The 18,177-nt window shown below is 38.6% G+C and overlaps 1 protein-coding gene across 3 annotated transcripts in view; it reads left to right on the forward strand.

Annotated features, from left to right (window-relative positions):
- The window catches only part of epha3 (eph receptor A3), a 98,470-nt gene that overhangs the window by 36,836 nt on the left and 43,457 nt on the right, over positions 1 to 18,177 (forward strand). For all 3 annotated transcript variants that reach the window (XM_086266825.1, XM_086266822.1, XM_086266824.1), the window contains exon 4: positions 17,970 to 18,125. In XM_086266825.1, the coding sequence (XP_086122951.1) occupies positions 17,970 to 18,125 (156 nt within the window). The remainder of the gene's footprint in view (positions 1 to 17,969; positions 18,126 to 18,177) is intronic.

Consider the following 18,177-nt stretch of genomic DNA (forward strand, 5'->3'; position numbering starts at 1 on the left):
TAATTACGAATGTGCTCAGCTTAACTGAGATACTCAGTAAATTGTCCCCAGGTGGGGAAAGAATAGGCTCTATCGTCATTTCTCATAACTGCAGTTGAGCTAATTATGATGGTGAGTGTGTGCAAGCGGCTTGTGCTGGCAAAGCCTTTTCTGTCATCTGTGTATGTTTAGGGCCACTTGAGAGTGGAAGCTTCTACGTGCATTTGTATGTGTATGCTTTGGTGTACACTGTGTGTGTGTATGTCTGTGTATATGTTTATGTATATCTGTTTGGAGTTGTGTGTGCGAGTGGATATGATGCTTTGAAGCACTTTTTCTGTGTGTGTGTGTGTGTGTGTGTGTGTGTGTGTGGGTGGGTGTGTTTGTACATTCAAGCATGGCGAGACTACAATTGGCACATGCTAAAACACGAAACTTCCAAAGCCAACAGTTCTGTTAAGTGAGATGTGCTGTGTTATAATGATGCCATCTATCATTCCTTTCATCTCTCCATTCCTTTATCCCCTCACTCCTCCATCACTGTCTCTGTGGCCTCATTAATTTAGCCCGGACTATTTATGGGCCTATAAAAACAATAAGGAAAGAGAGTAAGGGTTTTACTGGCAAAAAAAGATACTTCCAAAGCATGGGAAAGATGAGGAAGCCTGTCAAATTAGATGGAGCATACCACATAATTTTCAGTTAATTGCACTTGACCCTTAACATCTGGTTAACATTGGACAATGGTTACAAATACCCAGTATTCATTTGAAAAATTAAAAGTACTTAAGTCAATATTTCATACAAAAACTAAAATAAATAAATGGGAATTTACTCTGGCTATGCAGACAGATTTTTAGAAAACCAAACACAGGCTACAATGCAATAATTTGAGGTTAGAATTCATTAATATTGAAGGTAGCATTGTAGGACAATTAGAGCACATTCTTAAACTTTCACAAACTGTTGAACTGTAAACTTCATATCAATTTTAATATGAGCAGCCATGCCTCAGGTGGTAGAGCAGGTTTTCCTGACATTAGTGGTTTGATCCATGACACTCCACTCAAATGTCTTTGGTCAAAACCCTCTACCCCAAATAGCTCATGATGGCAGGAAAGCTCAATCATCTTTAGCATGTCCGTGAAACAAAGTAATTGAGAAGCTATTTTTTACTGTTTGTAAAAAGCACATATTTAAATTGTGTTATTGTGGTAATTTTTGTATGTTTACCCTTACATATACAAGTTTGTACTGGGTGCACTTACTTCACCTCTGTCACAAGTATGGTGTAAGTTTAACATGCTATAATTTGTCTTTAGAAGCTGATGCCTCACTTTGTATATTTGCAGCACCCATAACCATATCTACCCAATAGGCCTCTATTGTTTCTTCATGCCTCAAGTTGAATAAACTTCAGCAGTGAGATGTAGAACATCTACAGCAGCCTTATCTCTGTTATCCAGCTGAAAAAATAAAGCATTGTTCCAAGAGAACTGTCAACAACAACAGATAGACAAAAGTCTGGTACTGTGCTTCTTGATGATGCCAATCTGGAATTGTGTGATCAAAATAAAAGACATTAGTGTGCGAGTAAGACAGTGTTTAAAATACATGTGGGTTTTTGATTACATGAACATGACTGTTGCTTATTTTTATTTGTAATCTGTCAGTGGAAAGCTGATTGACAGCTGAATTAAATTTGTATTATAACTCACTGTTAAAAACACAGTATGATCAGAATTAGATTTGTGGGGACAAAAATAAGGTCATAGTTAGCCTGGCTGACAACTGTGCAGTTATTCCTTACCCATACCCTGTAGTCCTGGGAATGTTCTCCCTACCATTTGAGGTCCAGTGACTTTAAACTGCAAGACTTTCTGTCAGCCAGTGAACCTGGGTAACCTGTAGTGACTAACAATGAAGTGTAAAATGCACTAAAGATTAGTCTGTGAGGGGTTGTAACATGCTTGCTGGGTCTTTTAAAGCTTAAAAAAATGGGCTTACATGAGAATACATAGAACTCAAGGTAACCCGATCACATGTACTGTTGTCAGATACACTGGAAGGATGATTTTATGTTTGCTTAAGCAGTAGAGTACTCTGAAGGTTTGAAAGAAGATCTGAGAATATCATCATAACTCGGAAAATCTCTTGTCGGTGCAACTAATCAGTTATCTAAAAAGAAATAAAGAGTGTGATGAGTTCAGGAGATAACGTGTAAAGATCCTGAAGTTGTTTTCACGTTTCTATGCATTCTGCATCTGCCTGAGATGACAATCGTTCACCAAGTTTCTTTTTAATGATGGACTACCGTGAGTAGCTGTTATTGGGAAGAGTGGGGTTATCACCCTGCTGTAGAGTGAAATACCATGTGCTCGCCCAGCAGGATAACATTCCTGCTGGCCCCATGATTTCCTCAGGTCATTCATGCAGTTCTCATCCCCACTGTAATGGCATTGTACTGGGGCTCAGCTGCCCCACTAGGCCCCCCACGTTTCCCCCTTTGGCCTCCCTGACAGCACTGCCCTTCAGCTGCCTGTCAGCCACACCAAGTCCACGATGGTTGATGGGAGCTCAATGGGAGAATGGGGTCAAGGATGGGGTTAATATAGCTTTTAGTTAGCTTGAATTATTTTTTATTCATTTTTTTTTCACCACAAGTATGACTTTCATAAGTTTCTGGCAAAATTTGAATTGCTTATCACAAGTGCATATTTTAGATTTCCTCATATGAGGCGTGAAGTATAATTCATAAACTAAAAATTGAGGGGAAAAGTTAGTGGCAAAGAAGAAAATCAATTGCCTTAAACTACACTTTGCTCTCGATTTGTCTCTTGATTTCATCTCTGTCTCAGCTTAACATGAAATATATGTATTAAAGTGGCAGGCACATAACAAAGGAAATCCAAACCGCCTGCTATTTTCTGAGTTAAATGCTATTTGATCCCTTTACATACAAAAGATAATTTCATGACGTTGCCTGAGCAAAGCAGAAGAATTCACAGCATCTGCTGCATTGACAAAGTGGATGTGTGGAGTGAAAGCAGAGCAAGAAGAACAACATCTGCCACTACTTATAAATTCAACGAGTATGCGTCACACATCTTTTCTCAAAGATTCTCCCTTTTTTCCGGCATTGTGTGTGTGCAAAGATGGCTGTTCATCATTATTCAAGGACAGAGCTGATTAAAGGTGATTAAGCCCTTCCCATCCATCACTCTCGCCTTTCAGCCTGTCACTAGCCCCAGTATTAAGGGGGGACACCAGCGTATGTATGCATGATTGTCTCTGTGTGTGTGAAACGGGGGAAACAGACAATGTCCATCCAGCTATGTGTTTTCCTAAATATTCGCCATTACCCTAATTGCAGACCATTTCTCAAGTAGAAAGAAACAATATACATGGTTCCTTAATAATGTTGCTTAATGCTAAAATAATACACAAAAGGATTCAAATTGTGGTTTCAGCTTAAATGGCCCATGGAAGCACATTCTTTACAAGACTCTTTAGCAACCCTATGATGAATGTCCTCTTTCTCCCTTGATGAATGATGCCAGTGAGAACCTTTCTGGCTCCTGCCATTCCTCATAATAACAACTTTAAGTAATGCTAACTAATATCTTTAAGAAGGGAAATTTTCAGGAGGAAGGATTAATTAATTGATTTACTGTTGTGGTTTCTGGTTCCTATGGAAAATACAAGAGAATTAGTAATGCCGTCAATTAAATGTTCCACAAACAGTATAGACTGTGGGAAAAGAGGAGCTTAACTAAGTTGATGCTGTCCTTGGCAGATTGTCATTGTATTCATTAATTTCACATAAGGCACTTGGGATAAGACCTTAAAACTGGATTTCTTTGTGTCTGCAACATGTAACTGTTCCCATGGCAGGTAAAGCTTCTGAAACTGGTTTTTTAGACTATCATGACGTACTATAAGTCTTGAGCTTTTTGAGATAGAGTGAGGGACGTTTTACACAGTGTGAAGTTCATTGTTGATTGTGTATATGCATTCATGTACAATATGTTTGTGTCACTAGATTGTATTTGTAGGGATGCAAAAATGACATAAGTGGTGTCTGGAAATGTTGTATTTCTTGTCTCAGTTGCCAGTTCCATCAGCGTGACTAACTGGCGACACAATATACATGATTGAGTTTATCAGTTAGTGTGCAAGGTTTGTATGAGTGCCTGTAAGAATGTAGGATCCAGAGCAGAGCATATTTTGTAATTGTCATTTAACATTTGTGTCCCACTGCAATGTGCTGGAGCTTCACAATCTCCCACTAACATTAGCTCTGCAGGGCGCCACACTAGAAATACACTTTTGCTGAACCTGCACTTCTCCAAGTATCTCAGCCTCACTATCACCAAACATCATCTTCTCTGCATCCCAAGGGCACAGAAAGTCACCGAAACAAAAGTTTGGGAAGGCATGATTGTGTCAGTTCTGAATAAATGAAGGTGAAAAGCATTTCAGATTTTTGATTTATTAGCATTGTTTAGGATAACTCTTTAGTCATGGATACTTTTATAACCATATAAAGCACACATTAATTACATTTAATATAATAATGCTCTATGATACAGCTTACAGTTTTTTCAGTAATCTATGGCTCCGCCTTGGTAATTAAGTCCACATTCCCCATGAACCTACCAGGTATTGCAGCTATATGACAATGATATCAGTTAAAATATGCTAGTGTAGCTCTTCTTTCATATTTATAAACTGCATATATTGTTCCTCATCCTAAACAGTCTTTGCATGTTTAATAATTAAGGTTTTGCCATTATTTCAATTTATCTTAATTTGTTTCCAGTGCATTGTTTCACAGGGCTTTTATTCATTCCCACAGCAACTGTGGTGGTGTGCGGTTTATCTGTGTGCGTGTTCAAGGAGTTTGTTTTAAATGGACTCATGTGAATTCTATCTATGAGTCAGTGCTGACTCATTATCCCAAACCCACTTTCCACACAACATCTTGTTTACACACTCAGCAGGATTTTGTGCCTGTCTTTGTATGTTTGGGCATGTGCCTTTAATTTGATTAAAGCGGGTGTGCGCTCATCTGAATACACATGCGCTCATAGGTATTAAATGTCACACACAGTAACACATAGGATGGTGTGTAATCACATGTGAAAATAATTACAAATGTGTAAAAATAAGCATTACTCGCTGACATTAACTCACCTTACATGTCTGTACGCTGCGCCAGCCGAGGGTGATGGGAGACTGAGAGTAGGGGCAGAGAGAAGAGCTGGGAAGAAGAGGGTAAGACGAGAGTCCTGATGTGTATTTTGATCGTGCCAGGATGTCTGGCCCTGTCTGTGGTTCACCTGCGCTGGTCTGTCACTCACACAAGCCCACACACGCACGCGTAACCTCATAACACTGATAGGAATAGGCAAAGCATAACATACACACATCTCAATCAAAAGTTTCTGTTTCATAGGAAGGTTTTAGACAGGTTTCTCCTCATTCTGTCTCTCTGTCTTTCTCTCTGTGTGACCCAGTAACCATTGCCCATGAGTTTTTCTCTCTGCCTCCCTCCCGCCGTCTCTCTCTCTCTCCTCTTTCTTAGCAGCAACACATGGTGGGACACCCGTGGTGAGGTGTGTCATTTGAGGAGTGATTTAGTGCTGTTCTACCCCAACCACTGCTGAGCCACCTGCCCCAGGAATCCTGCTCTATACACACACAGAGACACACATTTACACACAGATGCAAGCATATGATGGACACATACTAACAAAGTGGTTAAGCACTACCAAAACCTCTAAATGCTCTGGTCTCTACAGCCTGATTAGACCCCATTGTGCTATTTTCACAAATTCTTACACACCAGCTCTGAGTGGATCATGAACTGAGGCATTCTTCTGTATATTCCCCATTTTTTACTAGCTAATTAATCGTTTACAAGGGGACCTGTAAGTGGCCACTGTCCAGTTTCAAAGATGTTGAAACACTGTTCACTAATTATATGGCAACAATTTATTCAAGCTCCTCTAAAAGTAATCCAAAATATGTAACAGCATTTGTACATTATTTCCTTGAGGAGATGTGTTTTTCCATTACAGCAGTATAATACAGTTACTGGCTGTAATGGACAGCATTAAAAAAGCTTGATTTTGCACATTGTATATAATGGAATAAAGCATAAAACAACACTAATCTGAATGGTCAACACTGTAAGTAGAATGGGCTTCAATGTTGGTATAAAGCTGAGAATTTCATTATTATTATGTTTATATGAAACCTTGATTAAATTGCCTGTTATATTCCCTGCTACATATGGGGGAATCTTATTGGCCCCCTCACGCCTGCACTGTACAAATACATTCTGACCTTCCTGTCTTTGTCAGAAATTTGTTCTGTTGTTCACTTTCAAGGTGAGAACTAATGAGGTACGTGCAACATATCTGATTTAATGTGATTTTTGAGATAACATTGCAATGCACTAGGGTAATTAAGTCTTTAAAATCAGGTGCATCCTAGCTTTAGATGAAGGACCTTTTTTTTTTTTTACCATTTCTAAACTCTTGAAAACAACAGTTTTCTACTCAATTTAAATTTCAACACACATGGATGTTTATTTTCCTTCCAAAGTCCAAGACATGGCAAAACACACTCTTAGGAAGCATGATCTAAGAAGGCTCTCACTGAAGCCCAAGTGAAAAAACATTTTTAGCTTTACACAGTGGAAACTCAAAGTGGATACAATTGCTTGAATTATATCCCTGTTTTTACAGTAGTTTATGTTGTTTCCCTTAGTAACAAATGAAAACCAGATGTTGGGGTGTCAGATTACAGAACGCCAGTGTTGTGGCTATTTGTTTTCAGAATGAAAGACTGCATAATTGACACATTATTAAAACAAGAAAGAGTGAATCGACACTAAGTGCTGATCAGATTTTAAACTTATATGTGTTAACTCGGCAATAAAGCATATCAAAACTGAGAAAGCAACCCCCAGGATTTACCAGTTTCCAATAAATATTTCTCTCTTCTATTTAAATTGTTTCCCAACAACCCCTCGTCAGTACTGGTTACATAGATCCCATTGAGAGTAACACTGTGGGCTATATGAAAACCAGAGTGTCATATTGTCTGAAGTGAAAGGAGCCCGGGGGCTCTTTAGCATATGGCAGCAGCTACATTCTGAGGCTTGTGCCTGAGGTGCCTGTCAGCATAGTCATATGCGATGTGTGTTTATGTGCGTGTTAGTATGCATCTGTCTGCATGTTTCCTTCAGCTGTTCTCAGGTGTTCTGGCAATAAAGTGTTCTTTACTCTAATTCCCCACACACGCACCTCAGCAGGCAGAGTAACATGTCCCCGACTGAGGCTCAGTGTCAGCAATCACATGGATGCCTATTAATCTGAATTACAGTACTGAGGGGACTTTAAACTGGAGTGAGAACGCATGAGCCATATTTATAAGACATCAAATAAATATAGATATAGATGTAATGTTGGGGAAGCCTTTAAAATAAAATTTGTATCATCATTAATTTTAAACAAGGAGAAAATATTTGAATTACATTTAAACAGAATGCCTTTTTGTAATCACTTCCAGTACACAGTGTGATAGTGTAATATGCATCATTATTGTAGTATTTCAATATTGTAGTCTTGTGGGCAGGCAATCATCACATCAATTACTACTAGTTGTTAAAGTATTGCCGACTGAGTTCATTCGGTGAAGTGGGTCACTGTCATTGCACTTTCATTGTGTGTGTGTGTGTGTGTGTGTGTGTCCAGCAGCAGTGCAGCTGACCTATTTTCTTTTAAAGAAGAGAGCATGTCCTCTGCAGCACTGGTCAATAAAACTGCCCTGTTGGAGCTTAACTCTAAAAACAGGGGGGGACAAGCAAGGATTTTTTTTCCCCCTATACACACACACACGCACACACACACACACACACACACACAAACACACACACGCATACACACACACACACACCCAAGCAGACATGCAAATATGAGCACATTTCCTCATTTTATTGAAAACTGCACTACAACTTGAGTATGTTTTTCAGTTTTCCCATTATCCATTCTTTGTTATACTCTTTATCTGTCTGCATCTTAAAAAATATTTTTCTTTCCTGTTAAGAACCCCCAATACGCATAAAACATACAAAAAAAATATCGTTCATTAAAAACAGTTTCCGTTTCTCGTATTCGCTCTTACAGTAAATGATTTCAAATGATAAATATGTTTGGCTTTGAAGTATTTCTTCAGAGAATAACAGCGACACAGAATGCTTGACATGCACTTAAAGAGAGGATGTTGTGAGTTTCATCATCTCGAATAATGGATTGCTTATGCTCAGTACTGTTATTATGAAGTTTTGTTTCAATAGCGATAATAAAAAAAAAACTTTCTGGAAAAATAAACTAGAAAATAAAGCAAGAGATGGGAATCTGTCAACTACAGATCAGTTTCTCATAAACAAGCTTGCAAATAGTAATGCAGTTGCCATTTGTTACTACTGCCATAAATGGGTTTAGGGTACTATAGCCTGGCCAGCTAAATCAACAAGATGACGACATGTGTACATGACTGGTTATCGCTAGTGTTAACAGAAGCACAATAGCCCTGTAAAGCATGAGGGGAGACAAATGGGTTTAAATGCTGATTGGGTTGACTGCTGTGTTGCCAGGGACTGTAAAAGTGGAATGTCTATGTATGTGTGTGCACTTGCATTTGGGCAAGTGCGAGGGCAATAAGAGGCCAATGTCTTCTTCAAACACAGTGACTGCATACAAACACCCCACATGTGTTGAATTTAAAAACAAGGACTGTTTTTTTTTCTTGTGTAGTGGATAAAGGCAGAAAAGTTAATATGATGATAAAGAGTATGATATCTAGAAATGAGTTACTCGCTTTTTATTGACAAGCAACATTTCCGCAGACATCAGGACAATGAAAAAAAAGGGCTTATGTAAAGTGTAGAAATTTCTTCATGGGATCATTAATATAAGACCTAGAATCCATCTGTTAAATGTACACACTTAGTAAGTACACACTTTTTATTATTTGCAGCGAGCAAACTCAGTGATGTAGCATGCAGTTAAATAAATGGTGCACTGACTATAACCTGTATCATAAACGTTTAAACAAGAATTGAATCCAGGTTTTGGGGGGACGCTCAGCACTTTAGCAAAAGTCAACCACTCAGAAATATTTTGAAAAGGTTTTCTAGAAACAAGCATTAACTATAAAGTAAAATGCCTATATTGTTTGGTAAATGCTCATAAAATGAGTACAAAGAGGTAAAAAAAAAGGGGGGGGAGTAATTTGCTAATAACATTGTTACCCTAAGTTGTTCAACTGATATCTGTCCACTCATTTTCAGTAATTAGGGAAGGTGAAATCATTTGTGTCTTTGGAATGAGGTTAACCATAATTCATTGTTTATTGATATATAACAAGCATTTCCTTCCTTTAATGCTAGAGATGGAAAATTTAGTCCCCAGAGTCTATGTCTCTCACACTTTTATGCCTCGTAGTATGTGTGGCAGGTACAAATTAAAATCCTGAGCCAGTTGCAGAATAGAGACATCGGAAAAATTTTTATAGCAACGAAAAAAAAAAGGTGGTATATACTTTCTCCACTATCACTCCATCAAGTGCAAGGTTAAACTTCTGCCTCCTTACAGTCACATCACCCCTTTATTATTGAAATTAACATAACCTCACTGTGTGGGTGGGTGGGTGTGTAGGGGTGTGGGTGTGTGGGGGTACGTGTGTGTATGTTTCTGAAGTTTGTTCCGGCTGGTGTGCCGGTTGCCCTGGATTTTCTTACTGACCTGGCTAATCTCTGGAGTGTGGAGTGTGTAGGAAACAGTTATTGCATCCTTGATGGATACAGCAGGGAGTTGATCCATGCCTCTGCATGTGTGGGGTTAGTAGAGTCCTTGCCCTGTTTTGTCCCAGTTTATTGTCCTTCACAGCAGCTTTGCACACATACATACGCACACATGCTATTTTAATAAAAGTGCCCTTGTCAAATCAAATGCAATGTGGAGTAATGTGACTTAGAGTAGCTTTCATTGTATTTGCTAATAATAAAATGGAAAAAATAAATTAGCAAGACATTTTAAATTCCTGATGATGGGGAGATTTTTTTGACCTATGTAATTTGCGCAGATACAAACAACAAAAATGTGAAATTTACTATAAATATGAGATTCAAAACATGTCGTGTTTTCATCTCAGTGCTTTTCTGATTTAAAAATGCTACGCTGATTTCACCGTGTAGCATCTCAGTAAACAATATATTCTAATTGGCATCTGTTCTGTTGATTTTGATCATTTTCTCTCAAACTGAAGCTTTTGTGAATATGAAAGGGAGGGGGGGGGGGAGCTTGAGTTTCCTCTTTTTATTAAATCAAGAAGATTAGACTGATATATGAAGGCCGATACTTGCTCCAATTAAAATCTAATATAGTGCAGTTAGCACACTGCTTGTTTTATGATTACATTACACTAATTAACATGATTTTAATTTGCTGGAATTAATGAAGTTTAATTTCAAAGGCTACATCTGGTGAATCTGCTTTTAGAAAACACAAAGAATGATCCGTTACTTCACATAAACCCTGTATCATATAATTTGCTTTTATATATATTTAAAACAAACACATATAGTATTTGGTTTGTTACTATGATGATGTGCCTTTGAGTATCTAACTTCAAAAATATATGCTTTTTTTGCTTGTGTATCAAAGTATCAGTAGTATAAACTGTCCTCCTCCTCTTCATCCTTTCTTCAACTCATCCTATCCTCCTCCTCCTCTTCCTCCTTTCATCCTCCTCTATTTCCTTTGGTCCTCCACTTACCCTCTCATCAGGCTGCTTTATTATGCAAATCATTGTTGGACCGCATCACTTAATTAAGCTTTACTATGCCAGTTTGCGTGTGAAATCTAACACACATGTACAAAGCACACTCTCAGGCACAATAACACATACTCATCCTAACTTTTAAACAAACATTAAAGGAACTGGGAGGTTTAATGATTGGTATTCGGAGTCTGAAATCATGCTCACAAACACACAAGCGGTCCCTCTGTGCAGCAAAAGCACCTCTTTGAGTGAGTGCAGATAAAAAGACTTGAATAGCAGGGTTTTCCCAAGTCATTAGCCTGCAGTTAGTATCTATACTCCAATCTGGCCCTCCGCTGCTCACCTTGCAATGCCAACTGCTTCATTCCTATTGCTCCTAAAAGTGCTACTTATGAGATTGTGGTGGCAAAACTAAATAGCATGGTCTGAAACTGATGTAGCATGTATAGGTGCTCTTGACAGAGCTAGCTCATTAATTAATATTAGTGAGGAATTTGAACTTAGTCTTAATTAAATACTGCAATACCAAAGTTTTTCGATACAGATTGGTTTATTTACTGGTATTAAAAAGTAGCAAACAAAAAAATATATATTTATAGTTTAAATCTAGCAAAAAAAAGAAAGAAAAAATAAGAAACTGTAATAAACTTGTTGTCACTTCTACATCCCCTCTTCTTCTTGCAAGCTATGTGCAAACAAGTGACCCAAACAAAAACAGTAAAAGGATCAAAAAATATGACCCTGAAAGTTTAGAGTCTAATAAAACCCTTCTTGTTATTCAATTGGCTTCAGTAGCTTTCATCCCATTTACAAAAAAACAAAAAACAAACCTGAATTGGAGGCACTGTTAAAATGAATTCTTGCTCCTGACCTTCTGGAGGCTTGAAAATGCAGAGAATAACTTCTGCATTGGTCGACAATACTGACTACTGACATCTGAATATATTCTCACATGTCCCTGTAGTGATTAGCAGGGTAAATGACATGATAATTGAACATAAAGAGATAAAAATGTGTAGTGATTTGCCTTGAGACACAGCCTATCAATTCTGATGATTGTTTTCATTTATATTTCTGACAAAATTAATTTGGTTTATTGGGTTACAGACATATTAACTTCAGCAAATTGTTTGCAATTCAGCGCACTGGATATCCATGTTACTCTGTATATCAGAATACTGAGTTATATATTCATAAATTAGTTTTTCTTACCTCAATAAGACTTTCTAGGGTATATTTTGCAGGTTTTTTTAAGGTAATAAAAATGGCAATATTAGTGTATTATAGCCGCTTATATCTAACATTTCATGCCAAACTGAAGTGCATTGAAAAAACTTAAGATGGGAGATCATAAAATAACAGCAAAACTGCACTTTGAATATTAAAAAAAAAAACATGTGTATTTTTATGCGTTAGTCAACAGTTTGCTTAACATGTTTCTACATCAACCCCATTATTAGGAAGACAAAAAAATCCCACCAAAATATGCTACCCTTTCATAAAAGACTTTGACCTTTCTGAGATTTCTGTAACTTGTTACTGGTTCTGCCTGAAGCAGGATTTCATGGCAGGGGGCAAGATGTTTACTGTTGCCATGTCTCCAGTAACATTACAAGTGGCTCCGGATAAGACCGCCAGCCAAATGCCTAAGCTGTCAAAGTAAATAACTTTTCCATTTCAAAGAGAGCTATTCCAATTAAGGAAAGAAAGTTGGAGCAAAAGAATGAGAGGGAAAAGCCGCAGAAAAGAACTCAAGGAGGGAGTGCAAGATGAAGGGAAGCGGACATGGAGGGAAATGGAAGAGGAGGAGAGAAAGAGTGAAAGTCATTGCAATCTTATTGGAGTGAAAAAGAGAGGTGGTTTGGAAACAGGAAATCAATTGTTGGGCCTGCGTTTTGGTTTGGCTCTGTTTGCAGCTTGACTTAACCTTGAAGTGTGTGAATGGGAGAAAGCACTATGCTGGGATCAAGACTGAAGCATGATGCAATGATAGGGAGTCAAGGGCAGAGCACTTTCCCACTTTCCCACTGTAAATTGATTGTTGTAAATTGTATCAATTTGCAAGTTATCTTCAGGGGTTAAGACACTGATCATGTGACAAGTAACATTCTGAATGTCATCACATTTTGATAAAATTATCACAAGGTAGTTTAATAAAATGAGCTTAATATCTTTTAATAGTGTAGTGATTTGGATTTTCCCAGTTCTTTACCTTGTAGCTGAGTTTTGGCGACCTTTCACACACAGACTGCAGGTGCCACTTGAAAGCTGTATATCACAGATTTTCTACTTAAAAAAAAGGGAAACAGCATCAGCGTAACAGGATTTTTCTTCCCCTTGAGTTCCTTTAATGGAAGATGATAAAGACATTGAACGGAAGTCTTGTACGAAATGAGACCTTCCATCCTAAACAGCAGTCAAAGCATGTAGAATTGTTGAAGTACTGGACTGGACACCAAATTATAATAATGATCACTACTGGTAATGGTCACTACTAGTAAAAAAAAATCAAGGAACTAGATCCACAATCCAAAGACATGTAGTTAGTGGGAATAGGTTAAATGGAAATTCTTAATTGCCCATAGGTGTGACTGTGGAAGTGAATGTGAGTGTGAATGGTTGTCTGTGTCTATGTGTTAGCCCTATGACAGACTGGTGACTTGTCTGGGGTGTAGCGGAAGTGGATGGATGGATGGATGGATGATGGCTAGACCATCTAGTACAGCAGTCCCCAACCTTTTTTCACGGACCAGTTTATGTCCGGCAATGTTTTCACGGACCGGCCTTGTGGATAAATACAACAAAATGAAACCAATGATCTAGCACTTATGCTAATTATTGGAAAGGAAGCCCCTTCTTGTTTGCAGTGGTCATGGATATGTTGATAAATGAGGTCAGGCAGGAGACTCCATGGACTGTGATGTTCGCAGACAACACTATGACCTGTAGTGAGTGTGAAGCGCAGGTGAAAGAGAACCTGAACAGGTGGAGGTATGCTCTGGAATGAAAGTCAGTAGAAGTAATGCAGAAAGCATGTGTTTGAATGAGATGAAGAGTGGTGAACAGTGAAGATCCAAGAAGTAGAGGTATTAAATGTACAGAAGATGAGATTAGATACCCAATGTCAACCAAATTCAAAGCAATGGACAATACACAAGAAAGGTGAAGAAGAGAGTGGAATAGCTGGAGGTGAGTGTCAGAGGAAGTTTGTGTCAGAAGAACAGCTGCAAGAGTGAAAGGGAAGGTTTACAAGATAATAGTTAGATCTGCTGTGATGTACGGTTTGGAAATGATGGCTTTAACAAAAAGACAGGAGGCTAAATTGTAGGGTAGCTGAGTTAAAGATGTTAAGGTTTTCATTGGAAGAGACCGGGATGGAAAAAATTAGAAATGAACATGTCAGAGGCACAGCTCAGGTTAAGCATTTTGAGACAGAGTTAGACAGGAAAGGCTGAGATGATATATTCGACAAAGGATGCTGAAGATCTAGGCAGGACAAAAAGAGGAAGACCACAGAGAAGATTCATGGATTTAGTGAAGGAGGACATGCAGAGGGTTTGTATTACACAGGAGGATGCTAGGGATAGGGTGAGATGGAGGCAGATGATCCGCTGTGGCGACCCCTAAAGGGACCAGCTGAAACAAGAAGAGGAGTATTGATTGAGCAGAATGCATTCCCAGTTATTTTTCAACCACCATGTCATGTGGCTTCTGCAGCTGTGTATGTGTACACGTGTGTACTTCTGTGCGTGTATAACTGCTGTTTCAAAGTGTGTAAAAGGATTGTTCCATCTGCTGATATGTAGAAAGTAAAAAGACATCATGTTATACCTTTATGTGTGCGTGAGTATTTAAGACCATCAGTTGAACGGCTGTTTATATGGTTAAAGAAATGAGTACTTGTAGGAATAGTGACAGAGCCTTTGCACGCTATTGACTGCGAATAAATAAAAGATAATTAATGGTGGAAAACCTTCATATTTTTCTCTGAATGTCAGTGTAACACTTCCTGATTGGATGAGGAGTTAATCCCCTCGGTACAAATATGATTTTACCATCAGTCTCTTTTAGAGCGGCTTTTTATTCTGGCAGACCTATATTATCCGTTTCCAGCAGTTGTAAAAATATGGTTGTGGTCATGAAAAAAATCTGTACACTGACATATGAAAAATCTCATACTGTAAGTAGAGATTTTGTTCTCTAAGATCCTCTCGGTATCCAATAAGTTTCATAGATGTGTTGAAAAGTCTTCAGTGTTGACTCGCCAGAGTCATTTAGTATGCCCTGCAATGGACTGGCCACCTTTACACGCTATGCCCCGCCTCTGGCCCTGTGATGAATAGGATAATGACACTGTAGCAGTTAAGAAAATGGATAAATGGATGGAAGATGTGAAGTTCATTTAGTAGGTGCAGAGGTTAATAAAGCTACTCAGTAATTTAATTTTAGTTCCACAAATTTATGAAATTTATAAATGAGCTCAAGTACTTAAGATGTGTATTAATCTATAGCTGGAAATAGTCCAAGCTAATTTGCAATGCCTTATTGTGCGAGCAAGCTTTGCTAAAAAACAAAAACAAAAACATGTATATATATACATGCCTTTTTTTTCTATTTCTAACATGTATGCAGGGGAAAAAACAACTTGATTTACATTCTCTGGCAATATCCATGCAAAACTCTAAGCTATGATATAAATGACTTGGAAAAAAATCTGCCACATGTGAAAAATAGCTTCTCCTATAAATATGCATGTGTCTGCATAAGCGATTTGTTTCTACCCTTGAGTGAAGTTGGTATAATACGGTACCTAAAAGAAAACAGATCTACTTGGACTTGAGCCCAGTGACTTAGCTGGCCAGTATATATGGTAAATGCATCTTTGTTTGGTGTTATCCAGTGGTGAATTGTTAGTGGCATACATACTCTATCAAAGTCTGCTCATGGCTAGACTAATCAGTCTCTCCCGCTAGTATGAGACTAATGCATTTTAACTCTTGCCTATTATCTATAATTCTCTTTTATATTCCACAATTCTGTTAACCCAGCAATTTCCTCTGCTTCTGTTATACGATTGGCTGTCAGGTGTAATTTCCTGGCGTGTCCTCCAATCAGGGTGGTCTGTTTTCTGTGTGTCAGCAAGTGTTGGGGTTGCTCTTCCATCAGTAGGATCATACTGGGGGTGTTTGAATCAGCTTCACATTATATTACTCTCTCACACAAGCATGCATGTACCCTCTCTTACAGACTACCACATTGTGGAGGAGAGGTAGTATTTAGTGCAGCACAGGGACCTTGGTGTGGCAGTGTCAGTGATGGATATGGCAGTAGGATCAGCAGTCTTGGCTTTTGCAGAAGTGTGTTGTCCACCACTGGGATCTGTCAGATCTGTTCTGCTGAGCCCACACATTCTGCTGGCTGGCTGCTATTGCTGCTAGCTATTTCTTTAATCGCTTGTGTGTGTGTGTGTGTGTGTGTGTGTGTGTGTGTGTGTGTGTGTGTGTGTGTGTGTGTGTGTGTGTATGTGTGTGTATGTGTGTGTGTGTGTGTGTGTGTGTGTGTGTGTGTGTGTGTGAGTGAGAGAGAGCGAGAGAGAGAGAGAGAGAGACAGAGCGCAAGCTTGTCTGAGTATGTGCACAACACTGGGTTTACAAGGAGCATATATTACAACTGCAATTGGTTATAAATCCAGCAGAAAATAAAAAGGTCATCAAATACACCTTAATGGCCATAAAAAGACAAACACAGTAGCTGTTGGTTTAAACTTTTTCATAAAAAGTGAAAAATGCACAAAATAAACATTTAAACCTGATTACTTCCTTGCCTCGATCTTTCTGCACATGGACTCAGTCTTGGAATACATTATGCTCTGTTTTTCCTTCCAAACAAAGAAGACTTGCAAACTGATATTGTCCTCTGAGACCTTGTTTTTTTACTTTTAATTTATAAGCTGTAAGAGATGAAGAATTAAAAGCAGTACTACGCTAAACAGATGATAAATATCTGTCTTCAAAGAGCTGGTGAAACACATGCCTAAGAGATCCATCCATAAAAGCATGCCATAAAGACACACCTATGAGCTGCCATAAGTAAAAATCGTACTATATTAACATCATATTAGCACATCCCATCTAGACAGCTTATGCACACTTAGCTGAATTGATTTTATAATCACTTTGACTTTGACTTGGATATGTTTAAGAAAATGGATAGATGGATAGGACATTCATACAGTATTCCAATTCTAAGATATAAAATTTCTGCCATTTTTGTGGCAGGAACTGGAGGAATGGTTATAGGAGCTTGAATTTCCAGTTACTGTGGTTCGGCAGTGGAGATACCGCTCATGCTTGGAAATACAGTACTGTTGATGGTGAACTCTAAATGCAGTTGACCATCATGGAAAGAGACAGTTTGTATGCCTAAATGCTTTTTATCTCACTATAACTCTGGATAAGTTGACAGAGGTTTCAATCTTTGGTGGTGGGAGAAAAGGGGAGCACTGAATAAAGTAGAGTGGAACTAAATATGTAGAGAAAGGAAGAAAAACAGAAAAAACACAAGGGAAAGTCTTTTTTTTAATCTTCCCCCCTTGATCTTCCATCCTACACAGAAAAACAGACACACATACAGTCTACTTTCACATGCAATATACTTTACACAGGTAGAGTGTCACCCTACTTGCACAGATTGCAACAGATTAGTGGTGAGTAGGAGTTAAAAGAGCTGCTGAGTGCACATTTAATACCACAGATATTTAAAGAGAACATCCCTTTTATCTGAGGGGACAATCTGCATTATTCATGCTGTGCCCTCTGAGAGTTGAAGGGAGGAGGAAATAGATGCAAATACATTTCAGAGAATTATTGTTTTTACTAGCAGCCAACGGATTCCTGTTACATTAACAGGAGATATACATTCTGTCTCCTTCCAGCACTTTGTTGGTGTCAGTGTGTCTGTGTGTTTGTGTGTGTGTGAGAGACAAAGAGAGTGCATTAAACATGTCCAATCTTTCATTTTTTGACTTGCAATTGTTGAAGGTGCTCTGAAGAAGAATGCAGCTATTACACAGCTGCCGATGTGCTGGTTCAGCGCGATGCTCATGTATCTGTCTGTGTTGTTTTTGTTTTCAGCGTGCAGGGCAGGCTTCTACAAATCTACTCTCGGGAATATGGAGTGCTCAAAGTGTCCACCTCATAGTTTCTCTCACCATGAGGGGTCTCTTCACTGTGGCTGTGAGAAAAACTACTTCCGTGCTGAGGGAGATCCTGCTTCTATGGCCTGTACTCGTAAGTGTGCATTTTCCCCCAGTGTAAATAGCACTAACATTTCCTGGTGAGC

This window comes from Aulonocara sp. 'chitande type north' Nkhata Bay, linkage group LG16 (assembly GCF_057382095.1).
Source record: "Aulonocara sp. 'chitande type north' Nkhata Bay isolate Kocher_YH1m ecotype deep benthic linkage group LG16, A_spYH_male_GT1.1, whole genome shotgun sequence".
Classification (NCBI taxonomy): Eukaryota; Metazoa; Chordata; class Actinopteri; order Cichliformes; family Cichlidae; genus Aulonocara; species Aulonocara sp. 'chitande type north' Nkhata Bay.